Genomic DNA, 24,763 nt, shown 5'->3' on the forward strand with positions numbered 1-24,763 from the left:
ACACATTATTATTGAATGTTTTAAATATTATTCTAAATCAAAAATTTTAAATTGATTTAACATTATAATTTTTGGCTCTGCAACAAATGCGACCGGAGGGCCGTTTCAAGGTCAATTTGGTTGGATCAGAAGCTAAGTCGGTTCGATTTTTAAAATCATGATTCAAGACACACTTTACAAAGTCCCTACAATCAAAACCTTGGAAGGGAAGAACAACAAAATCATAATTAGCATAAAGCTTATAAATTCTGAAATAAACAAGCAGCAAAATAATTATCTCAAGGTTTTCGATTTTCAGCTTGATAGAATGTTAACCATGACATCAAAAACTAAGAACTTGCACCTGGTTCAAACTTCTTTAAGGGTCATGATTGTCATGGACTGAAGCTCCTTGATGCTTGTAATTGACAGAATCTCCGTATCTGCCACCCCGACCCCTCGTGTTATAATAGCTTCTTGGATGATAACCGGGATCGTAGTAATGGTTCCGCCCATTTTGATAGCCGTTGCCGCCGTTGCCGCCACGACCATTGTAACCACGCCCACTCGAATAACCTCTCCGACCACCACGGCCCCCTCTTTGGTTTGGGTATGGTCTTCGCGAAATATATTGTTGATCTTCTTGCTCATAGTCTATCTGGTTATGCTCTTCCAGATTCTCCAGTATTTGCTGATCTTGCTGCAGTGCAATATCATCTCCAACAGCGTAACCAGAATCATCTGCCACATCCTAAATGACAAAATTGATTCAAATATATGTATGTGGAAGATTTACATGCATACCACTTAAATCTTATGAATATATATATCCAACACCTAAACTTCAATGCTTACATATATGCCATCTTAACTAATGTATGAAAGGGTGCATTTCGCTTTTTAAAAGTTAAAATAGTGATATTTTTTATGTTATATCAAAGATATGGGTGGCATGAGTAAAAAGTATCAACTCCCTCAGAACATATGTTACCTTCAGAAGTTCAGATGCAGAGCCAGACTGATCGGAAATGACTTCTGTGGCCTGAATGTCTTCCTGTTCATCCTCCTGAAAAGCATGCATAAGGGAAAATAATTCAAAATGCTGCAGAATAATTTAGAATATTATGAATCAACAAAAAATACGGGTATTTTAACTAGGACAAGTAAAGAAAATGACTTATTCTTGAGTTATGTAATGATTAAATTCAAGTTATTTTCCTTTCCAACAACATTAAATTAACAAGAAATGAAGATTTACATACCAACACTCAATTCTTATGTCTTTATATGTCTAACATTTATATACTGATTGAAACTCTTGAGAGAGTCCACAATTGTTTCTAGTGCCAGGCAAAGCTCATTCAAAAATAATTATAATAATATCAATATATCCAAAACATGCACATCTCTATATTAAAGCAAACCAAATGAATTACGATGGAAATCATTATTTGCCTTCTCAATATCAATAAAAATCACATGAAGTGTACTTTTTCTTGCTCTCCATACCTCTCCATTAATTGTCTTAGCACAAAAAGTATTTTCAAAGTAAATCTTTTTAACGTGAAACCAAATCGGGCCTTGAAAGCTAATATAATATTTCTAAGCCTATGATTCATTCACTCTCGCCCATAGCTTCACCATATTCTCATAAATTTATTTATTTATTTATTTATTTTTTTATGGTTAGACATTCTTGAGAGGATGTAAAGTTTAGGGATTTAAATCTTCATCAACATCACCATTAACCTTATCACAACAGTTTTGCTCGATGTAGTGAATTTTGGCTTGATAAAAATTGGTTGAATTATATATATATATATATACATAGTCATTTCTGTGAGATTTTTTGTATAATAATTTAAGAGCGATGAAAGGGAAAAGGAGAAACAACTTTGTAGATGTAAATTGAAGCATGTCACATAAATTACTTGGATCTATAGAGCAGTACATCGGCGACAAATAATTTATATCCATTCAATCATCAAACAATCAATAAGTACCAACTATATGTTGTCATAAAACTAGCATTTAAATCTAAATTGATCTTATCCATCCCTAACAATTGCCTCAATCTTAAACAAATCATTATCCAAAGAAGATAAAATCCAATAAAAAAAATTCAAACTAAACATAGATAAATTCGACCAATTCTGCACAAATTTAAAACTAGTCTAAAAAGGTCTGAAAATAGGTTAATTTGGTCCAATTATGGCCTAATTTGAATTCTTATAAAAAAGCATATGACCAATTGGATTTTCATGAATTACTTTAGCCAGTATGAAGATTTGCACTGCATGCGTGTTTTCCATTTGTTGTGGTAGATGATAGTGATGTGGGAAAAAACTTTTGGATGGTTGGGAGAATTTTGTAGGTGGTGAGCTATAAAAATAGGTCGGCCAAAGGATTAGTCATGGCCAAACCTAGAGCTCTCCTTTGGCTAGTTAAACCTAAGATTTTTTATAATGGAGGATCCAAAGCATGAAACCACTTAAAAAGTTATGGAGAAGCCTCTGGAAAGTTTGGTGAGGTTAAGAGTGATCTGGAGAACAAATGATGGAAGAGAGTCAAAGTTAAGTCAAGGTGACTTAGTTTAGGCTGATTTAATTATTTTAAAATTATTAATATAGTGGAAGGGTTCATGATTTAGGAACTGGAAAGGCTTATAAATGTTAGGAGAATTTGTGTAGGTTAGATTTGTAGTAGGGGTTAATCCAAAGGATTTAGAGTGCGGTGGAGAAGGGAAGATAAAACATAGATCAAAAGGACACTTATTTGGTCCACAGCTTCAAGTGGAAATTTGATTTTTTTTTTTTTTTTTAATGATTGTAGGGCTTGAGTAGATGATTTAGGATGCTGCTAGAAAGATGAGAAGAATAAGTCATAAGAGAATATGAGAGAGCTTACCAAGTTTAAGAAAATACCCATGCCTTCATATATAAGATATTTAAATCTCCCAAGCAAAAAATTAAAAAATTAAATAAGAAGATTAGGACAAAAGGCTCTCAACCCTAGAGATTTCGCTCTCTAATTTTTCTCTCAAACACGAACTTCTTTCATTATATCCAAAAATTTATAAACAATTACATCAGATTTTACAATTCAAAGTAAAAAAAAAAAAAGGGACCTAGAAGAAGGAAAATATCAATGCTAGGAAAGCAAATAGAAAAATGGAGTAAAAATAATCTTCATCATAACATTGATCATCATTTTGTTGAATTGCCAAAAATAGTTCCCAGAATAATGTTGTTTTATGATACTTTTGATGTAGAAAGAGATAATGGGAGATTTATGAAAGTATTAAGGAAATGGAAGACTGAAAAAGAGCGGAAAAAAAGACTATCTTGCATGTCGCCTAAAAGGGAGGGGGAGAAGCATGCCTAGTATTATTTAATTCAGCAATCGTCACCTCCTATCAAAGTCCCATTAAGTTGTTAATTAAAATAAAAGATCTTACAAGAAAAGATAAATAACCAAACTAATCCTAAACAATTAATAAATGGTCACTGACCATGAGAAAAAAAAAAAAACTAATAAATGAATAATTCAGGTAGACAACACTAACATGATAAATAATCCATACTGGTATACATCCTTTAGAGGCAAGAAAACAAGGAATAATGTTGTATAACCATAATCTCTATTGGATGACGTGGGAGATGCAACGATTTTTGGAACTTGTATCTGGTAGTAATTGATGTAGACAAATTGAAATGAAAGGCCTATGATAAACATCAGAAAATTGAAAGCAAAACAAGAGAGAAATATATAGAGAGTAAATCAGACATGCAGCCTAAGATGAGTATTATGCCAAACATCATTTTTTTTAAATTTCCAAGACCCCTTATACACTTTTTAAAGTAGAAATCTTAGAAAGTCTAATAATCAAACCAATCCTCTAACAAATGATTATATTGCCCATGAAAATTAAAACAAAACTAATAAAAAAAATTCAACTAAAATGCTACAATATGAAAAATGACCAGTATATAGAAGGTGTTGTAGTTGAAGAGGCTATAATCAAAACATTTAGACCTCCAATACTCTAGAAAAATTAGCAGCCCATCATCATATCAAATGGTTTGTTTCCTTCCACAACCGTATATGCTTTGTACAGGTTTGGTCCCCACTTTACACCCTTCTCTCATGTACTAAATATTGAATAGTTTCCTGTGGAAGATACTATAGAATTCAACTGCAGCTTTTTAGTTTCATATACTCTGTTATTCCTTTCGTTGTTTATTGATTGTAGAGGTAGTTCTTCATGGTATCAGAGCAGTGATATCTTGCAGTTCCTTAAAATGTTTTGTTTTCTTTCTCCCTACTATGGCAGATCCTATCAATTCTGAAGCTGAAAATTAATCTACCACAGAACTCCAGATTAGTAATGTCTCCACCCAATCTTAACTCAAGTTCTTGATGACAAATATAAGGTCTATCATCAACATTCAGCTTTCCACCAACTTTTGCTATCCAAATCCTCAAACTATTAAAGGCAAATGAATTTGTGAGGTATCACGATAGTTCATGCTTGAAACCTGCTCGTCAAATTGCCAGTGAGAATGGTAATTTTATTCCAAATCCTACTTAGAACACTTGGATGCTTGTAGATCAAAACTTAACTTTAGCTCTCTATTCCACCATTTCACCTTCACTCTTACCTTGTGTTCTTAACCCTGACTCTTGTATGTCAATTTGGGCAACTATAAACAGGTGTTTTCAATCTTCCAATTGTACTAAAATCATACAGCTTAAAAATGACTTGCATCATATTTCAATGAAAGTTAAATCCATGGTTCAGTATCTTTATGAAATTAAGAACAAGGTGGATGCTAGACCAAAATACAGCATCCTTCAGGGGCTCTTATAAGAACTTCCACTTCGGCTCTATCTTATTCAAGGGAAACCGCCCTTCTACTGCAGCTATTACATGCCAAAAATGTGCTAAAGAGGGGTACTCGGCTACTCAGCGTTGGCATCACGCTAATCTACCTTATCAGCCAGCTCCTCAAGCTTATATGGTTCCTCAATCTTCATTCGGAGATGACTAGATTCTAGATTTGGGGGCATCGTCATATCTTACCTTCAACAACAATTATCTAACTCATTCCCAACCTTACACTAGCTCCCAACAAATTACACTAAGAAATGGCCAAGTTCTACCTATTGCTCACACCGGTAAACAAATATTATCCACTTGCAATCATATGTTCATCCATCTCTCATATTACTTGTTCCAAAGATCCCTCACAATTTGCTTTCAGTTCATCAGCTCGCCAAATCTAATTCATGTTCAGTTATATTTAATAAGTTTGGTTTTGCTCTAAAGGATCTGATGACCAACAAAGTTCTCCTCCAAGATCCATGTCTTTAAGGACTCTATCCAGTTAAGTCTTCAGCACCATCAACTTCAAATCTCGTAGCTCTTCTCAGCTCATCCTCTAACTTTGCTCTTTAGCACCGACCGCTTGGGCATTCATCTCCCTACTCTCAACTAGAGCTTCATCATCATCTCGGCTCTCACAAAATCAGACCACATTCTTTTCATTGCTTGATGTGTGCTCATGCTAAGAGTCATAGACTAGTATTTCTTCTGTTTCTAAAACATATATTGTTTTTATTTGCTTCACAGTGATGTATGAGGTCCTTCCCATTTATCAAATCAAGTTTATAAATATTATCTTGTGCTAGTTGATGATTTTTCGCATTACTGCAGGACAGTTCCTATGAAACTAAAATCTGATGTCTCCTCTACACTTCAGCATTTTAAATTTCTTGTTGAAATTTAATTTAACACTAAAATTAAATCGATTCGAACTGATGGCAGCGCTGAGTTCACAATTAATACTTTGCAGAAATTTCTTGCTCTGCATGGTATACATCACCAAATTAATTATCCCTACAGGCCCACACACAACGTTGTTGCCGAGCACAAACATAGGCATCTAATTGAGACCGTTCATACACTTATGCTTGATGCTCATCTTCCCCCACATCTATCGGTTGATACACTACTAACTGCTACATATCTCATTAGTTTTCTTCCATCCAAAACAGCAAATAAGCTGTCCCCATTTCAAATGCTCATTAAGAAGCCTCCATCATATAATCATCTTAGGACTTTTCGTGCCTTCGTTATCCTTGGGATATTGTCGTATTCACTCCATAAACTTGTTACCAAATCCACTGCATGTGTTTTCCTTGGATATGCACTCGCCCATAAAAGAATATAACTGTCTTGATCCTCTCTCAGGTCACATCTATATTTTTGGCATGTTGTATTTTATGAAAATCACTTTCCATATAAATCTTCTTTTCATAACCTAACTAGCAACTCTAAACTTGAATATATTCCACCTCTCCTATTGTTCCCAGCTACACAACCGAACATCTCAAGTTCTCCTTCATCTACACAAGCTGCTACACCTTTGCCTCTACAACCCAGCTCTCTTCTTGTATCTCCAACTGACAATACCTTGCCTCATACATCAACAACCACTGCCGCTACTTTTCTGTCTCCCCCACCATCACGACCTATGTGTCATCCTATGCTAGTCAGGTTGCAAATTGGCCATCTAAAACCTCGCTAAAAATCTGAATTTTCAGCCTGCATCATTTATTACCATATTCAAAACCTTCTTGTTTTACTCAAGCAATTAATTAAGAACACTGTAGGAAAACCGTGTCTATTGAGGCTCAGACTTTACAAACTCGAGGTATTTGGAGCCTTATACCGCCCACTACTGATATGAACATCTTAGGCTGAAAATGGATCTACAAGACCAAACTAAATTCAGATGGTTCGTTAGCTCAATACAAAGTTCGATTGGTTGATCAAAGATACAATCAAGAATAAGAACCGGATTATAATGAAACTTTAGTCCAGTTGCCAAATTTCCAACTATTCGTATATTTCTCATGGTTGCCACTACAAATAAATGGAATATCCTCCAACTTGATATCTCAAATGCATTTTTGCATGGTTGGCTAGATGAACTAGTCTATATGAAACAACCAATGAACTAGTCTATATGAAACAACCAATTGAGTTTGTTGATCCTCTGCAACCTACTCATGCATACAATCTTCAAAAAGCTCTCTATGATTTGAGACAAGCACAACATCAATGGTTTGCCACGTTGACCAATTATCTACAATCACTTGGTTTCAAACCTCTAAAACGGATGCCTTTTTTTATTTATTTATTGAACTCCTATCATAGTCATCTATATACTTGTATACATGGACGATATCCTAGTTTCTGGTAGTAATGACAATGTTATTCAAGAGATTCTTGCTAAGCCAGAAAATCCATTTCATATGAGAAACCTTGGTACTATACACCAATTGCTGGGTATACATGTGCAACACACATCTTATGGGCTACATTTGAATCAAACTTGATATGCTCTAGAGCTCAAAAATCAGGCTAGCATGCTTGACTGCAAATCGGTCCTCACTCTACTTCCTACAAAGTTACATACTGAAGTCGAACAATCTCCAATATATTCACTACCTACCTTCTATAGATACTTAGTGGGGTCTCTGCAATTCCTCACATTAACGAAGCCTGAAATTGCACATGTCAATAAATTTTGCCAATATATGCATCAACCGCAAACCACACATTTTTCAGCTTCTTAAACGTTTGATCCGTTATATTAAGGGCATGCTAACTTATGGCTTACCTATCTATGCATCTCCACTTCATCTTCAATTCTTTTTTGATTCTGATTGGGTTGGAGATACCTCATATCGGAAATTAGCACCGGGTATTGCTCCTTGCTAGGTAAAATACTCATTTCCGGGGGTGTTAAAAAAGCATTCCACCATCACTCTTTCTTCTAGGTATAGAGCTCTCGCTGCTAGTGCAACAAATATTATGTGGTTAAGAAGCCTTCTTCGAGAATTTGGTATTCACGTCTCTACACTAACTTCATTTTTTTGCGACAATATCTCTTTTTTAGCTTTAGCAAACAATCCGTTGCTTCATTCTCGGACTACGCATATTGCCATATTTTCATTGCATTCGAGATTGCATAAAGTCAAATGATACCATTGTTCATCACATCAACTCTAAGACCAGATAACTGATATTTTCACTAAATCACTTACCCGTTTTCATCATCTTCATAACAAGCTATAGTTGTTTCCTTTCAAAATTGTATCTGCTCTGTACAGGTTTGGTCCCCACTTTACACCCTTCTCTCATGTATTAAATATTCAATAGTTTCTTGTGGAAGGTATGAAGGAATTCAATTGCAGCTTTTCAGTTTCATATATTCTGTTATTCCGTTCGTTGCTTATTGACTGTAGACATAGTTCTTCAAAAATCAAAAAATAATTCATTCTTACCCTAAATCACATAACCATGATATAGTACTAAGTTGCTTGATCAATAGGACAAAGAGGTACTTACTACTTTTGTAAGCAAAAGAAAATGATGCCGGAAGCATACTGAACAACAACATCCAAGGAGAAAAAAAAAAGATTACTGAAGATCTGAAACACCAATGACTGCATAACTCAAAATGAAGGAATGATGTTCTCGTAATTAATACCACTAAAGTTTCTCAATATTACTTACATTTTAAGCTAAAAGATAGCGCTCGTTTCTTAGTGGCCAAATATAAGTAAAAGCACGCAATATTTTTACTCGGATGCTTGGGTAAAGGAAAAGGTTTGAAGGAAGCATAAATTTTAAAGCAGGTATTACAATGATTTCATCATTTAACTAAAACAATTTGTATGAATTGTGCAACCGTAACAACCTCAACTAATGTATGCCCGAGAAAAGAAACTGAAGTCATTTCTGTATGAATTTTGCAATAAAAAATAAAAAATAAAAATAAACTCAGCAGCTACCACGGGACTTAGCATTCCTTAAGCAGATTTTCTGATCTTAAAGGAATATTTAACCAAAAAAAAATCTTAAACATAGCAAATGGAGACGTCGCTGCAAGAAAAAATAAATAAATCTGTTTGTTTTAATACATACTGATAACAAATTAATTTTAAGCTCATGTGTAATGCCTTTAAAAAGAGTTAGGCCTATTGTATTAAAAAAAATAAACTTAATTTATTAAAATTAAATGAAAATAAGACACTCAGTAGGACAAGATGAATAAGACACTCAATAGGACAAGATGGAGAAAAGGATTCATGTAACCGACCTCTCTGAGAGGGCGACCCTCTTAGAGGGTAAAGGCTCGTTGTGGTGGTTGTTCTTGTGTGATGCCCATAAAACTATTAAAATAAATAGCGACTAATAAAGCATGATTGATTAGATTTTTGATAAATAAACTAACCCATCTAATTAAGTTTAATAATCATCACAAATAATTAATGAAATAATTGAGAGTATTCATGTCATAAATATACCTTAAAAAGCAATAACAGATAGTTAATGCTATAACTCATTATGTTCAATTCAATTTAAATGAAATTTACTTATATGAAAAGAATCATAAATGAAGTAGTATAAAATGCTTAAACTATGTAACAAATTAATAAGTTAAATAAAATAATTTGATAAGTACGAATTATGTGGTTAGAACAATTCCCGGAACTGATTTCTTGTTATCATAAAATAATTATGTAATATATTATAAATAATATGCATGCATTATACAGTCAAAATATTTATATTTTCATCATAAATAATTTTTTAAAGCACAGTATCAAAACCAAAAAAATGAAATGAGAACACACGAGACAATTGCAAAAAATTGCCAAATAAACTGAAATAAAAACACAATTCAATGCAATATGATTATGAAATAGGAATTACTCATCTAATATATGATATCATCATAAGCGCTCAGATATGTCACCTTGCTTGTAACTTTGTGAATATTGAAGATTGAAGTCTTTTTTTCCTTCGCCCTCCATGAAAAACAGAATAATAAATATCCTATATATTTGAACTTCAACATGATTGTAAATAAACGATTAACTTCAAAAACTACCCAGAAGCTGTAGCAAGAACATTTTTTCTATAGGAGTTCGAAGAGAGGCGAACTAAACTGGATAATGTTTCACTTATAAGCATTCAAGGTTATGATATCCTCTTCAAGGCTAGGTAAGCATGGAAAAAATTTAAAGGCTATGATTCATACATCCATTAAGTATTTGTTCCAAATTTTGTGTGCAGAAGAGTTGAAGAGGGTTGACCAGCAACCTCCATGAACATAGTAGGTTCGGTGGATAAATGTCTACAGTTCTCTTAAAATGATAGATTGATAATAATATGATGTGAAAATCAAATCCAATTAAATATTCACCAATCAAATGTAAGCTTGACATCAAAAAATTAAAAAAACTCAAAACTGGGGTGCCCTGTCAAGAACTTTACCTATGATAAAGGGAGAAATGAAGCATCTTGCTTAGAAATCTCAGCATCAAAATAAATAAGAGTTGATATAGCCTGAAACGTGGAGTGATGTTTGTGTTAAGGAGGATCTGATCATTAATGAGAAGATAGTAGAAGTAGGGTAGGTAAGCGATAATAGAAACTCTGGATATCAGTAACAGCAGGGTAAGGGTAAGGAACCGAGATGTTGCGGATAGCCTGAAACGTGGAGTGGTACCCCCCAAAACCTTGACTAATTCAATTTATGAATTATGTTTATGTTGGGGAATCATATAACCTAATAACGATTGGTTTCAAATCATTTCTATCTATCTATCTATCTATCTATCTAGATAGATAGATAGATAGAAATAGATATATAATATGTAAATAATCGTTATTAGGTTATATGATTCCCCAACATAAACATAATTCATAAATTGAATTAGTCAAGGTTTTGGGGGGTACCAATTAGTCTAGCTGGTACAAACTTAAAAGTTGTTGCCAAAATCTTGCATTCAACAGTCAGCTATATGATAATAAACTTTCATCTTGCGAACATCCAAGTGTGCAATATATATATATATATATATATATACGAGGTTCTCAAGTGTTTCCAAGGCTTAAGCTCAGAATACAAATTATTATAATGCGGGCGATATCATTTCAAAATTAGAGCAGTGTTTAATTTCTTCTAAACCTACTGAATTTGATAGATATGTTTATCATTTCTTTTATTTTATATGCATGAGATAAAGTTATTTCCATAAGATTATTATTAGGAATAGCTTTACAATGACATAAGTGTCTGTTTGGGGTAGCAGTGCGACACCACAATGTAGTTTTATCTGTTTAGGTAAGCTGCATTTTGATAGTTTTTTTCAAAAAGTTGTCGTTGAAATCTACATTTTCCCACCACTCCTAGCTAGGTGTGGTGGCAGCTTTCTAGCCTCGGTCTGACTTTAAAAAAATATATATCGTAATAGTCACCGCAGCTTTTTTAGCATATGATTATTATTCAACAGTTTCGCAGCTGCTTTTTAATAAGTCGCAGCTGCCCCAAATAGACTCTAAATCTCTTAATGTGAATGATCATCATTTTGTTAATAATGATGAGTAGATTTCATGTCATTCCTCAAATGTTCATATAAAATTCAGCTCAGTTCATTCATTTTTTTTCCTACAAAAAGGCATTAAATGTAAAGGTCAATGTAAAAAGTATGATATCTATGAATATTTATAGGTGCATGTTGAAATATGAGTAAATTGTTTATGGTGCTTGTTAAAGACAATTGTACCCACATAGAAAGGATTAAGTCCTCCACTTCAATGATGTGAAAGGTAAGAAAAGATTGTCGATAATGATGTATATACTTGATGCCATCATACAATTCTCCTGACACATATATATTAAATTATGCAAAAGAATATGCCATGGTATAATATGCTTAAATGTTTATGTTATTTAGTTTAAATTAAATTTAGTGATCCAATCCATATTTTTAACTCTTATCTAACAAGTAATGTTTATAACAATAACATTTCTATTATAAAGAAAAGCCAAGTTTAGATAATTTTTTTATAGTTTAAATATAATGATTTATATATAGTATAGGCAAGGTGAACTGGTTGTAGTCATTGGAAGGCTGAAAACATGAAGAGGCTGCCTTGTATTGGATTTAAGGAAGAATTTAAGCAGGATTTAACTTAAATCATTCTAGCTGATCATTTTTGGACACCTTAAATCTCTGGATTTACTAAATCCAGATTTCGCTCCTTTTCAGCATGACTTCTAAAATTAGCAAATACAGCTATTCGACAAATTTAGTAAATCCGAGAACATGCAAAGAGGAAGGAAGAGAAAGACGATTGTTGCCATCCTCAATGGTTTCAGGTAGGGAGAAAAATATGGGAGTTTTGGTGGTTCTTGTTTGTTGCAATCTCGTTGTTATATTCCCAACTAACTTTAGTCGTGATTATACCGCAAGGGTTTCCATGATAAAAGGCGTAGGATAAAATAGGCAATGATTCTTGGCGAAATAGGAGAGGGGGAAAGAGCCGAATGATTTGTTTAAGATTGCTCTTAGCCAACCTAAAGTTCCTCGTGGTATGTTACTATTTGATTCTAAAGCATGCTACCTTCAACTCCTTATTTCCCCAACTTATAAATTGAATATTAAAATTTAATTGATTTTAAAAAAATCAGTGATTATTAAAAAAAAAGCAAATTAATTATTAATTTGCATAATTAGAAATAAAAATAAAATTGAATTTAATCAAACTCAATAATTATATCATTAATATGTAATTATAAATTTATATTTGAACTACAGATTTAGATCCTTAAATTAAATAACATCAGTATTGTTAAAAATTAAACCTAATGAGCAATTATGTACAAAAATATTTAATAAATTAATTAATCAAATTTATAAGCAAGTGATTCAAACTAACTAAATAGATAATCTGTGATTAAATATTAAATATCAAGGATTGATTAAATTTTTGATAGTTTAATGAAATTAAAATGAATTAATTTCTATCATAGTAATGAAATAATCAAAGTTTAATTATGTTAGTGCATTCTAATGAACTTACCAGACAAAAGTTACTAAATGCAATGTCAAACAAATTCTCTGATTTAATCATTTCAAGATATGCTAAATCCCAATTTACATGATTTAGTAAATCCTAATGATCTAAATCCGAGACGTAGCCAACAGCCCCTAAGGAGGACATGGGTGAGCCAAGTACACTTCAAGATTTACTAAACCCATAATAACTTAAATCCCAGAAATAGCCAAACAGCCCCTAAGGAGGATAAGGGTGAGTTAAGTATATTTCTAAGTTATTAGTTGTATTTTGGATTTTGAAGCACCGATAAAAATTTCACTGGATACAAGTTGCCTGTAATGTATGTATCAGAAATACTGTCAATTTTACTAGCATTTTGCTTAATATTTTAAAACGATGGTGGACTAAGGAGGGGCTTGGACATTCCCAATATCACAACTCTATTCTTAAGTCAGTTTACTATGAGCTTATAGATCAGATTCATGGGTAACAAGTTTTCCAAATATCAGCCATAATAAAGACATGGAGATGCCTTAGTGCTAAATCCATGAAAAGAAAACTACGAAGGCTGGAGGTTCATTAGAGTAACTTAAATTATATACAATACAAGGTTAGGTATAGATAAGGCAAAAGCTTTATAAAATGAATGGCATGTCTGCTGAAGGAAAAAAATTTACTAAACAGTACAAATAACAAAATCTGAAAACATAAAATGGGCTTGAAGAAAAAGTTGGATGGGAAGAGCAAAACCGCTATATTAAATCAAACGTAAGGTGAACATACTCAAAGGATAAAAAAGATTGAGATTATTTGGAAATCTAAAAAACAGAGGTGTGAAGATGGATAAAACTAAAATTAGTCTGAAAAAGACGTGGAAAAAAGGACGGTCAAAATAAGCATGATCCATGAGCATTCAATTCAAAAACTTCTTAAACATAAAATAAGTGCAGCTATAAACAGGAATGAATAGTCTGGATTCAAAATATCAACTGCAAATGGCAGGGTAGAAAAAGGAAATGGCCATCAGCAGTAGCATAACCATGATGATAAATGGCCCCCACAACCACCACCATCATCATAATCATCTCAATGAGATGGAGAACATCACAAGAATAATGATGATAAGATATCTTTGGAATGATGCTTAAAAGAGCCATTGTTTTAAGGTTTCAAGGTGTTTAGGAAACGGAGCTAGCGGGGATGTAGTTGTGGAATAGCAGGAGAATAATAATATGTGAGGGAGACGGAATTTGGAAGGGGATAAGAGTCATTTGGCAGCTATTTGGACTGAAATAACAGAGAACCGCGAAACAGCAAGGTACGGATGGCGAGGAGGTTCACAACCTGCTCCTTAACAAGCTATATACATGTCACTTGCAAACCGAGGATGATAAAATACTTCTTAAGGCAAAAATTAGAGAATACAACTCCAAAATATGCTAAACAAAGCAAAAGTCTCCTAAATCAGTCTAAAACTAATACTTATACGAAAACATATATTAAACTCTAACTAGAAGTAAGGAAATATAAGATAGAAAATGAGGGCCCATAGAACCCGTGATGGCAAATGAGGGCCCATAGGACCCGTGATGGCACTAGCATCTCACATATTAAAAAGATCAAGTAATTTTTTTTTAGCAATTATGAATGAAGTATGTTTAATATAATGTGATTATAATTTAAACACTAGCATCTCACATATATTTAGTTGCATAAGATTAAGGCTCTGTTTGGGCAGGCCACTTGAAGGCAACGCGGCACAGCGCCGCGTTTTTTTTTTTTTTTTTTGTTTGGCGGCACCCCCGCAGCTTCCCGCGATATCGCTCGAAAGCAGAAAGCTAGGTTATAGCCGCGGCCCAGCTTCGTCGCCGCGGCTTTTACCCCCGTGCCCCTTTGACCCAACCCTAACGCGTAGCTGGATTTCCGCGATCTTCTCCCTTCCCCTCCTCTTCCGGTGGGTGAAGGCTCCTGCTCGTCTTCCTCATCTTCTCCTTGTCCTTCTCCTATTTTCATCATCTCGTCACAGAAGGGTAAGAAATTTTGGACCTTCCCCATTAGATCTGTTTCTTTGGTATGATTTGCTAGTGGTTTCCTTTAGGTAGTACTGCGTTTATTTTTGATGTTGCTCTTTTGGTGTTTCTCTGCGGTTATGATGTTTGTCTTTCTTGCAGTGAATTACGAATAGAAAGGTTTTCTTGCTGTGTAGCTTGGATTTAGTAGGGGTTTCTTTGGGTACTGTAGCAAAACGCAATGAATTGTTCCTAGTTTCTTTGGGGAAGAACAGTTTCTTTGGATTTGGTGGGGGGTTTCTTTGAGGTACTTCGTCTTTGTTAATTTATTTGAGACCAATGTTTTATCTCAAACTATTTACAGTTCTTGAACATGGAGCATGATTTTGTTCTTTAAGAAATGGAGGAATTGATCTATCTATGAGGGTAGAAAATTTGCTTTGACATCAAAGAACTTGTTAAGTTTCGCAATTAAACATTTAAATTTTTTACATATATTAATCAATTATATACATATACGTATCTAATACTTAAATTTATTTCACAACAATTATTAATTTCGTATATTTACATATATTAAACATTTTCATTTAATACATAACAATTTTTAAGCAGGTCTACCAAACAGGGGGGGCAGCATGGTCATTTCTCCAGAAACAGCTGCTCCATAGCTGTTTTCACAGCGCTGCACAAAACACGCAGTCAGCTTCCCCGCAGCAGCTTCTGGAGCAGCGCAGCTGTAGCTAAAAAGCTGAGAAGTTGCAGCTGCGCCAAATGGACCCTAAGGCATTGCTTGGTTTCAGCTTTTTGCCTACTCTATGGCGTGAAAAGCAAACACTAAAAGCAAGAGGACATTTGTATGAGAAATTTAGATATATTTTTTTCCATATTTTCTCAAAATATTCTTCCAAAAAAAGCTGCATTTTAAAAATAAGAACAAAAATTGTGGTCCGCCGAGAAGATTTTATAAAATAAGAAAGAAAAACAAATAAATAAAACCCACCAAATGAAGCCGAAAAGTTGGATTGCAGCTCAAACTCAAACAAAAAGGCAAGTAAATATACTTATAAAAAAATTAAAAAATGAGGTCAAGTTCAACTTTTGCCCACGAAACAAACTTAAACAAGACAATGCTTGGTTCGACTTGGATCTTAATAAATTTACTTAGCTACATGGAAAATAATTTACAAAAGGATAGGAGCAAAGACAAAATGGAACAAAGGAACTCCCTAAAAGAAAGGCGAAGTAGCAGATTTTGCATGAAAAACCCTCTATCAAACATGATAGCATTGAATGGAGTCCAACTCATAAAATTTTGCAAGCTTGGCTTAGGCCCAAGATTCCCAAATGTAAGCCTAATATATAATAACAAGAACAGCTTAAACACGATAACCAAAAAAAAAAGAAAATCTAAAATAACATAAATTTAACTATATATTTTATTTTTCCTAAAAAAAAAAATGGTGCAAGCATTTTCATTTGATAATAATTATTTTCAATTAATTTCTCTTTTATTCTTGTTTCAAAACTAGAAGTCTAGAATTAGCAAAAATTTAGATACATTCTCCTAACAATTATATTTTCTTTAATATAGGATCAATGTTAACAAATAAAATACAACTCCAATGAGACTTGCATTAAAAAATATTCTTCATTTCCATAGGGGTATTAAAAGCATAATCCCCTCAAGTAACCAATAGAACATATCAAAACTCCAAATCCCTATGGAGAACTTTTAAGATCCCAAATAAATGGGTATAATTTACACCCCAACATGCCCTAACACAGCCATTAAAACAATTTTAGATGATTTCATATTGAAATTATTTTTCTCAAATGGTTTATCCTTTAGGTCAATCATAACAGCAAGAAGAAAAATTATGGAAATATGTACTATTTCAAAACAAAATAAAATTGCAATGTTTTTATTGACGCCTGATATTAGTTTAATTTCAACTTATAAAACATGGAATCTCCAAAAAACTTTTTAGAGGCTGTTTCAAAAAAAGCAAGCTTCCGACATGCCCTAACACATTTCTTTCACAATGAAAAGCATGAATGATATTTTTTTCTCTTCAATATTAGAGTCATACATTGTCAAGACAACTTACCGTGGTTAGGACACTCTGATGTGGTCAATGCACAACCCAAGACAACCAGATTCATGATGATGATAAGGCATATTTTTTAAATGAGTTAGCTTAGCAAACTATTTTTTTATCGATGATGTTGAAGGATATATCAAAGTGGACATTGGCATTAGTTGTGATGGAAACATAATACGGTTGAATTCGGTGCGGGATCTCATAGAAGAGAGCCGAGCATGCGAGCTGCGAACCGTAGCGGCGGCGCCTCTGCCGACAAAGACAGAAGAAGATGAGTGTGCCAGTGAGGAGTGAGGAGTGAGGAGTGGATAGAAGATGGAACGCTTTCCTTGCCCTAGGTAGCGACCACCATGAGCGGATCTCAAAGGCTTGATGGGTCTTCTTCTGGCGCCAGTCTGTGGCTCTCGGTGCTTAGCTTCAGTTCCTCTCACAATCTCAATTGCTTCACCAGATCTCTCTCTGGTCTCCACTCAACATCCTCTACGGTGAAGAACGGAAAGAACGCAAGGAGGCGTGAGAGAGACCTCCGTGCGTAAATAAAATATTTCAGGACATTGGCATGTAAATAGGAGAGTTTGGGGTCTTTGGTATATAAAAATCTCAAAAATAAAAGCATGCAAAAAAAATATAGTACATCTATTTTATTTGGTTGTCAAACAATCATGAAATAACTCATCTTTCGGGCTCACAAAACACTCAAGATTTCGACCATAGTTAGCGACAACTCCACAAGTTTCAAAAGAGCAAGCAACCTACGCTAACCATGACTATTAGTATGATTTCAAAGGGAATTCCCATGTAGGTTCATGGGTATCATATCTGACAATTTTATGCAAATAACTGTTTTTGTACAAAAATATCAAAAATAAATTAAAAAAATTTACATGAAGCAATTTGATAAGACCTATGGCAATCCCAAAATATGATAGAATGGTAAATAGAATTCCAGTTTAGATCAAAAGGATATGAACAAAACATTTAAATAAAATTAAATCATACATATCGAAACCTATGTGGAACAAACAATGTGTAATCATTAGCAATTGGTCTTATCACAAAAAAAAAAAAAATGATTTTGATTGAAAATGTGAATAAAAATGTGAATAAAACCAAATCGAGCTCAAAATGTAATGGATAAACCAATGACCACCACTCATTTCCCATTTTCCTTTGCATTATCAATATGAAAATCAAGAGACGCTATCCATTCAACCATAGAGAGAACATGACTAATTATTATGTCATGACGTATTCAAGCTCAAAATGTCAAGCACTCATGCAAGATATATATAACAATGATATGAGATGTGCTACTTACTCATAAGATAGAATACTACATCATTAGCATTCAAAATATATCACCAGTAATCAATCCTGGAAAAAAACTTCTCAACTTTAAATTAATGCTACTAAAAGCTTTCAACAATTTTTTATCAGCCCCTAGTTAACAAAACTATGGGATAAATTGATACACCAACTTTGCTTATGGTAGTTTCATCATACTCTAACAACATACATAAAGACCGAAAACCATAAAATTGAATGCAAAGGAGCAAGACGAGAAAATAGCTTCTACATACTATAGTATATCTCTCTATTAATGAAAAAGAATGTGTCGCACATTCACCCAATAATATTGAATACTTTCTGGTGATAAAAGAAATAACTAATGAGAAATATGAACTCGGGTGTCATAAAAAAATGATCCCTCAAAATAAACACTAGGATCCATACAATAAAGACTCCTTAATTAAGGTTTTATAAAAATTATTTTGTAAGTCAACATAACAATATCCTATTGCACATTAGACCGAAGACACTCCACAACGATTTGTCTCCTTATGTATAATAGGTTCAAGTTCTATCAAATTTAGATATCACCTTATGTTCTAATAATATTGGATAATAGCTAGAAACATTACACATGGCTAAAATTATATTCCATTTACTTTAGCTTTTCTCTACTAATCATAAACCAATTATCTTCAATTTATTTTTTTCATTATTCTAATTTTTTACTTGTTTCAGACATCATTAGCTCCTATAATAAAAATCTCTATTATTTGCATGATATTTCATGGTATTCCATCCTTTGTAAGCATCTCCATAACAAATATAAAAAATACAAACTTAATACTATCCTAGACACCTACTATAATCAATAACTACTTGATCACCCTGCTTTAAAGTTCAAATACAAACCAATGGCCAATCATAAATATTTTTAATAGCTTTAAAATACCTTTGAGAAAATATATTTTTTCATAACATAGAAAAATCAATTCTCATAATACTTGACTAATAGATTATATATTGTTTTAAGATTTAAAAAATCATATAAAGATTATTTATTTAGCCATTGTTGGGTCCCAATCTCTATATGTGAAAAATGGAGGGTTGCGTTAGGTTGTTGACAGTCAGCATAAAATTTGTCGAAAAATTATGACATGAATACTTTTGATCTTAGGTAAATGCTAAGGCATCCCCTGAAAGCGACGCATTGTATGGTCTGAATACAATGAAAAATGTGCAATAACTGCAGAACCGGTACCCGGGTGCAGTGTCAAATAAACAAGGACTTCCACATTATGGACGAATGTGAGTGAAGAAATTAGTCTATAAAACTAATATTAGAATAGGATCTTGAAATATATGTACTCTCACAAGTAAATTAATGGAATTATTTGATATTATAATTCATAAAAAGATAAATATCTTATGTATTCAAGAAACTAAATTGTTGGAAAAAAGACTAAAGAGATTGATAACTTAGGTTTTAAACTTTGGTATTTAGGTAAGAGTCCCATAACAAATGGTGTAAGTATAATTATAGATAAGAGTTTGAAAAATAATGTTGTAAATATTAATAGAAATGAAGATAAAATTATAGCCCTTAAGATTATTGTTGATACTAAAATCTTTAATATTATAATTACTTATGCTCCTCAAGTAGGTTTAGATATAGGTTCTAAAAATAAATTCTAGAATGGTCTAGAAGACTTAATACAAATAATATCTCTTGAAGGAAAAATTTTTATTAGAGAAGATTTAAATTGACATGTTGGGAGAGTGGTATAAGATTTTAGAAATATTCATAGTGACTACTATTTTGGAGTGATTAATGAAGAAGTTAGAGCCATATTAGATTTTGCTTTAGCATATGATTTTGGTATTGCTAATATTTTATTCAAGAAAAGATATGAGCATATTATTACTTATAAGAATGAATATAATAAAACAAATATAATTAAGAATGAATATAATAAAACACAAATTGATTATTTTCTTATGAGAAGAAGTGATCGTCAAGAATGTAAAGACTGTAAGGTTATTCAAAGTGAGAATTTAAATACTCAACATCGCTTATTAGTTTTAGATTTTAAAATGAAGATTTGTAAAATAAAGAATGCTAGAAATCATTGCCGTAGAATTGATGAAAGCACCTAAAAGCCAAATAAGATTATTTTTATGAATAAACTTCAAGATTTCAAGATTTAGGATGTTTGTGAAGAAGCAAATTATATGTAGAATAAAATAACAAACATTATTAAACAAGCGGCAAAAGATATACTCGGAGAACAAATTTAAAAATTTCTAAAAAATAAAAATAGTTTGAGGTGGAATAATAATGCAAAAAAAATACAAGTAATGTTATAAAAATTGGTTTAAATGTAAAAGATTAGAGAGTTGGAAAATATATTAATGGTCCATAGGGAGTCTAATAGAACAATCTCTAACGCCCAAAATTTTGTTTTTAGTAATCTTTATAATAATAGATTAGATAATAAAATGGTGGAAAATATATATAAACTAGTCAAACAAAAAGAAAAGAAATTTAAAGATTTAACTCAAGTAAAATGTATTAAAGATGAAAAAAAAGTGTTTTTCTTAAAAAAATATATTCAACATATGTGGGTGAGTTATTTTGATAAACTTTTAATGAAGTTTCTGAAGATACGATCGACATTAATGATCTTACTATCGTTAATAATAATAAAATGCTTCATTTTTACGGTCGCATTAGTAAACAAGAAGTTGAAGGGGCTTTAAGAAAACCAAGAGAGGAAAGTTTGTAGGACCTAATGATATCTCAATTAAAGTGTGGAAATATATAGGAGATTTGAGAGTTTCTTGGCTTACTAAACTCTTTAATATTATTTTAAAACTAAAAAGACGTCTGAGGAGTGCGTCTGAGGAGTGGAGAAAGAGGAGTGGAGAAAGAGTATTTTGATTCTCATTTTTAAGAGTAAAGGAGATACACAAGAGTGTGTAAATTACAGAGAAATTAAGTTGATGTGTCATACTTTAAAATTATGGGAGGGGGAAATTGAACATAGGTTAAGACATATTACAAATATTTCTCATAATCAATTTGGATTTATGCCGGGAAGGTCTACTATGGAAGCTATACATTTATTGAGAGGTTTGATAGAGAAGTTCAGAGATAATCATGGAGAAGTTCAAAGAGAAAAAAGAGGATCTACATATGATTTTTATTGATTTGCAAAACACATATGATAAGATTCTAAGAGATATTCTTTGAAGAGTGCTTGAGAAGAAAGGTGTTGATATAACTTACTAGAGTTGTTACTTGTGTTCGAACAAAAGGATTAACCAAATATTTTCCTATTTCAGTTGAATTACATCAGGGATCGGCTTCAAGCCCATATCATTTTGTTTTAGTTATGGATGCCCTTATTGGACATTTACAGAAGGATGTACCTTAGTGTATGCTTTTCGCCGATGATATCCTTCTCGTTGATAAGACTAGAGAGAAGCTCAGAAAAAACTTGAAATATAGAGGTCTACATTGGAGTCTAAAGGCCTTCGTTTGAGTAGAACTAAAACTGAATACATGGAATATAATTTTGATAGTAGTAGCTCTAGTGACAGAGTTGTAATTATGGGTGATCAAATTATTAAAAGGTGGGAACGCTTTAGATATCTTGGGTTTATTGTACAAAGTAATTGTGATATAGATGGGGATGTTAATAGTAGAATTCAAGTTAGTTGGATGCTTCGGGCCTATTGTGTGACAGCAAAGTACTACTTAGATTGAAAGGAAAATTTTATAAGATGGTGGTGAGACCTGCAATGCGCTATGATACTAAATGTTGGCCTTTAAAAGAGAAGCATAAAACTAAGTGTTGTCGAAATGAGAAATGAGAATGATTAGGTGGAATGATTAGGTGGATGAATGGCTTTAAACTTAGAGACAAAATGCAAAATGAATATATCTATGATAGGGTTGGTGTAGCTCCCGTGGCGGACAAAATTAGAGAGAGTCATCTTGAGTCATCTTAGATGGATGGTTTGGTCACATTAAACGTTGATCATCTAATGATCCGATTAGGAGAGTGGATGTTATAGATTCGACTTAAGTTAGGAAAAGCAGAGGTAGACCTAGAAAGACTTGGGCATATTATACAAAAAATGATCATAATTTATTAGAATTACATAAAAATATGACACTCAATAGGATGCAATGGAGAAAAAGGATTCATATAGCCGACCCCATTTAGTGGGATAAAGGTTTGTTGTTGTTGTTGTGAAGAATATTTGTTTGCTCTTTATATTTTTTCATTGATTAACTTGGCACAAGTGATATCCATAATGAATCATTATAATATTAAATCAAATTGATTCTTCAATATTGATATAAATTTCTAGATCTATGTTTCAATACCCTCTCAAGCCATTTTCTTCTAAGGCCCATACTACTATTTGATTTATTGAAATGGAGGGACGTGAACAATGTGAGCTAGGTGGGACCAAAATTGGGCTGCTAATGATGCCAAAGGAGAAATTTCATAGGTTGAATGAATTAAATGCATATAAAAAATCAATATTAAATTAGAATGTGACTATGCATCATCCCAGCAAAGTTTAAACTTGCATTTTGTGATTCAAATGCAAACACTTATCTGCCATAAGCTTTAGCTTCAATTTTCATGCTTCAAGAAAATCATCATATGCCACAAAGATAACCTCATATGGAACATGTTTTGCTATTTAAATAGTGGCTCTTTAAATGCACAAACATTACAATTGGTGGCATTTTAAGTTATCTACATTCACTCAAAACAAGATTTGCTTCATCCCCTTTGACTTACTCCATTTACAATGAGATTATGGTAAATTACACAAGAATATAAAAAATATAAAGAATGCATATTACCCTACCATCATTTAAATATTATTTTCATATGAACCTCTAATTTTCATATACTTATATGCCATTGCAAATTGTATCCCAACTATGTTTGGATTTCAGAACTTCTTTCTTGGCAAAACTGAACTTGTGTATTAGAAGCCCCAACTTTACAAGTCCAAAATTTGAGCACAAATGCAAACTAAAATAACAAACATCGATGTCTGAATTATAGGAAAGATGCTTTTTTTTTTACATACTCCATCAAACATTTGTAAAAAATGCCAAAGCCCGCAAACCGGAAAGGAAAGCAGCTAATAGTTCCAGAGTCAATTATTAATCAAATTGCAGTAAAATTCTCAGGTTAGCATACAGTAAAAGAGAATAAAGAGACAAGAAAAGCAACAAACAAAACGAAAACTAAACTTACACAAATAATAGCTGAAAATACAAATTTACCTGTTGATGATAATCGACCTGCACTGCGTTACTTTGACCGTCTGGCGCTGGCTGCTCACTAGGTTCAGAAACTAGCATTTGGCAAGCAGCATTGTACTTGCCCACCGCAGCAGCAACATCCACTGGGGCTTTCATTTCAGGTGTCGTCGCGTGTAGTAGTCTGAGGCCATAATCTTATTCAACTTTTCTCTCAGACCAGCATCTAGACAATAGGGATAGTTAAGTGGCTATAACGCAAGGAATAAAGAAAGTAAAAGGAGGGACCTACAAGTAAGAGGGTGAAAGTAAGGGGAGGAATTTACAGGTAATAGAGGATCCCGAAACTATGGGCTTCCGGGCTCCCAGTAGCCAGAGTTTAGCGTGCTGAATACAGCCCTCGAGAGCGCTCCGGTGAGATATCCCGGAATAGAGCGGCCTTGATGTAACCAGCCCTCCGAGAGTGGAGATCATATCGAGATCTTTATCTCCAAGCAGCTCGGTGGCCTCGTCCGTGACATAATCGTACGTCAGGCAACACCCGCGCTCATGGGTCCTCGTCAGCATCATCGATGTGAACTCGCTCTGGGGCTTCACGTCGAAGAGACATCCAAAGTAGAGCAGTGCAACCAAGCCATCGACGGCGGAATCAGTCGATAAAGACGCATCCTCCGTTGCCACCGGTACCAATTTAGGGTTACCCGACGATGAACAGGAGGCGGATAGGGCAAGCTCTTCCTGAACGGCGGCAGCGAGCGGCAACCGGAGCTTGTCGTACTCTTCAATAAGGGCTACAACCCCGGGTTTTGACCTCAGAACTTCTTCCTGCTCCTTGTTCAAGCTTTTTCCCTGCGCAAGACTCGCCTCCATCTGAAGAATCCGGTTATACTTTTTGCGCAACGCTCGCAGCCGCTTGTTCATCAGACTCAGCACCGGCCCTTCCGCCGCCGCCGTCTCAGAAGCTGAAGGTGATGACACCGACGCCATTGTAGCAGAAGAATCGACGATCACCAAAGCGAGTTCCCTCGCCTATCAGCTACGTATATGTAGCGCGATACAGGAGGGAGTGGAATTGGAGGCGACCAAGAGGATTTTTGAGAGCGAGGCTCGGGGAAGGTAAAGCTGAAAGGTTTTCGAGATACGCGAAGGGCGATTTTGT

The 24,763-nt window shown here is 33.6% G+C and overlaps 1 protein-coding gene across 1 annotated transcript; it reads right to left on the reverse strand.

The window, feature by feature from the left end:
• Window positions 1–206: 206 nt before the first annotated feature.
• On the reverse strand, window positions 207–24,763 carry LOC110019616. The gene is given in 5 exon segments (XM_020717357.1): window positions 207–730; window positions 971–1,045; window positions 23,629–23,775; window positions 23,778–23,830; window positions 23,931–24,763. Coding segments are annotated over 5 exon segments (1,308 nt in total). The 5' UTR covers window positions 24,592–24,763; the 3' UTR covers window positions 207–358.

Source organism: Phalaenopsis equestris, unplaced genomic scaffold (genome assembly GCF_001263595.1).
Source record: "Phalaenopsis equestris unplaced genomic scaffold, ASM126359v1 Scaffold000064, whole genome shotgun sequence".
In the NCBI taxonomy this organism is placed as follows: Eukaryota; Viridiplantae; Streptophyta; class Magnoliopsida; order Asparagales; family Orchidaceae; genus Phalaenopsis; species Phalaenopsis equestris.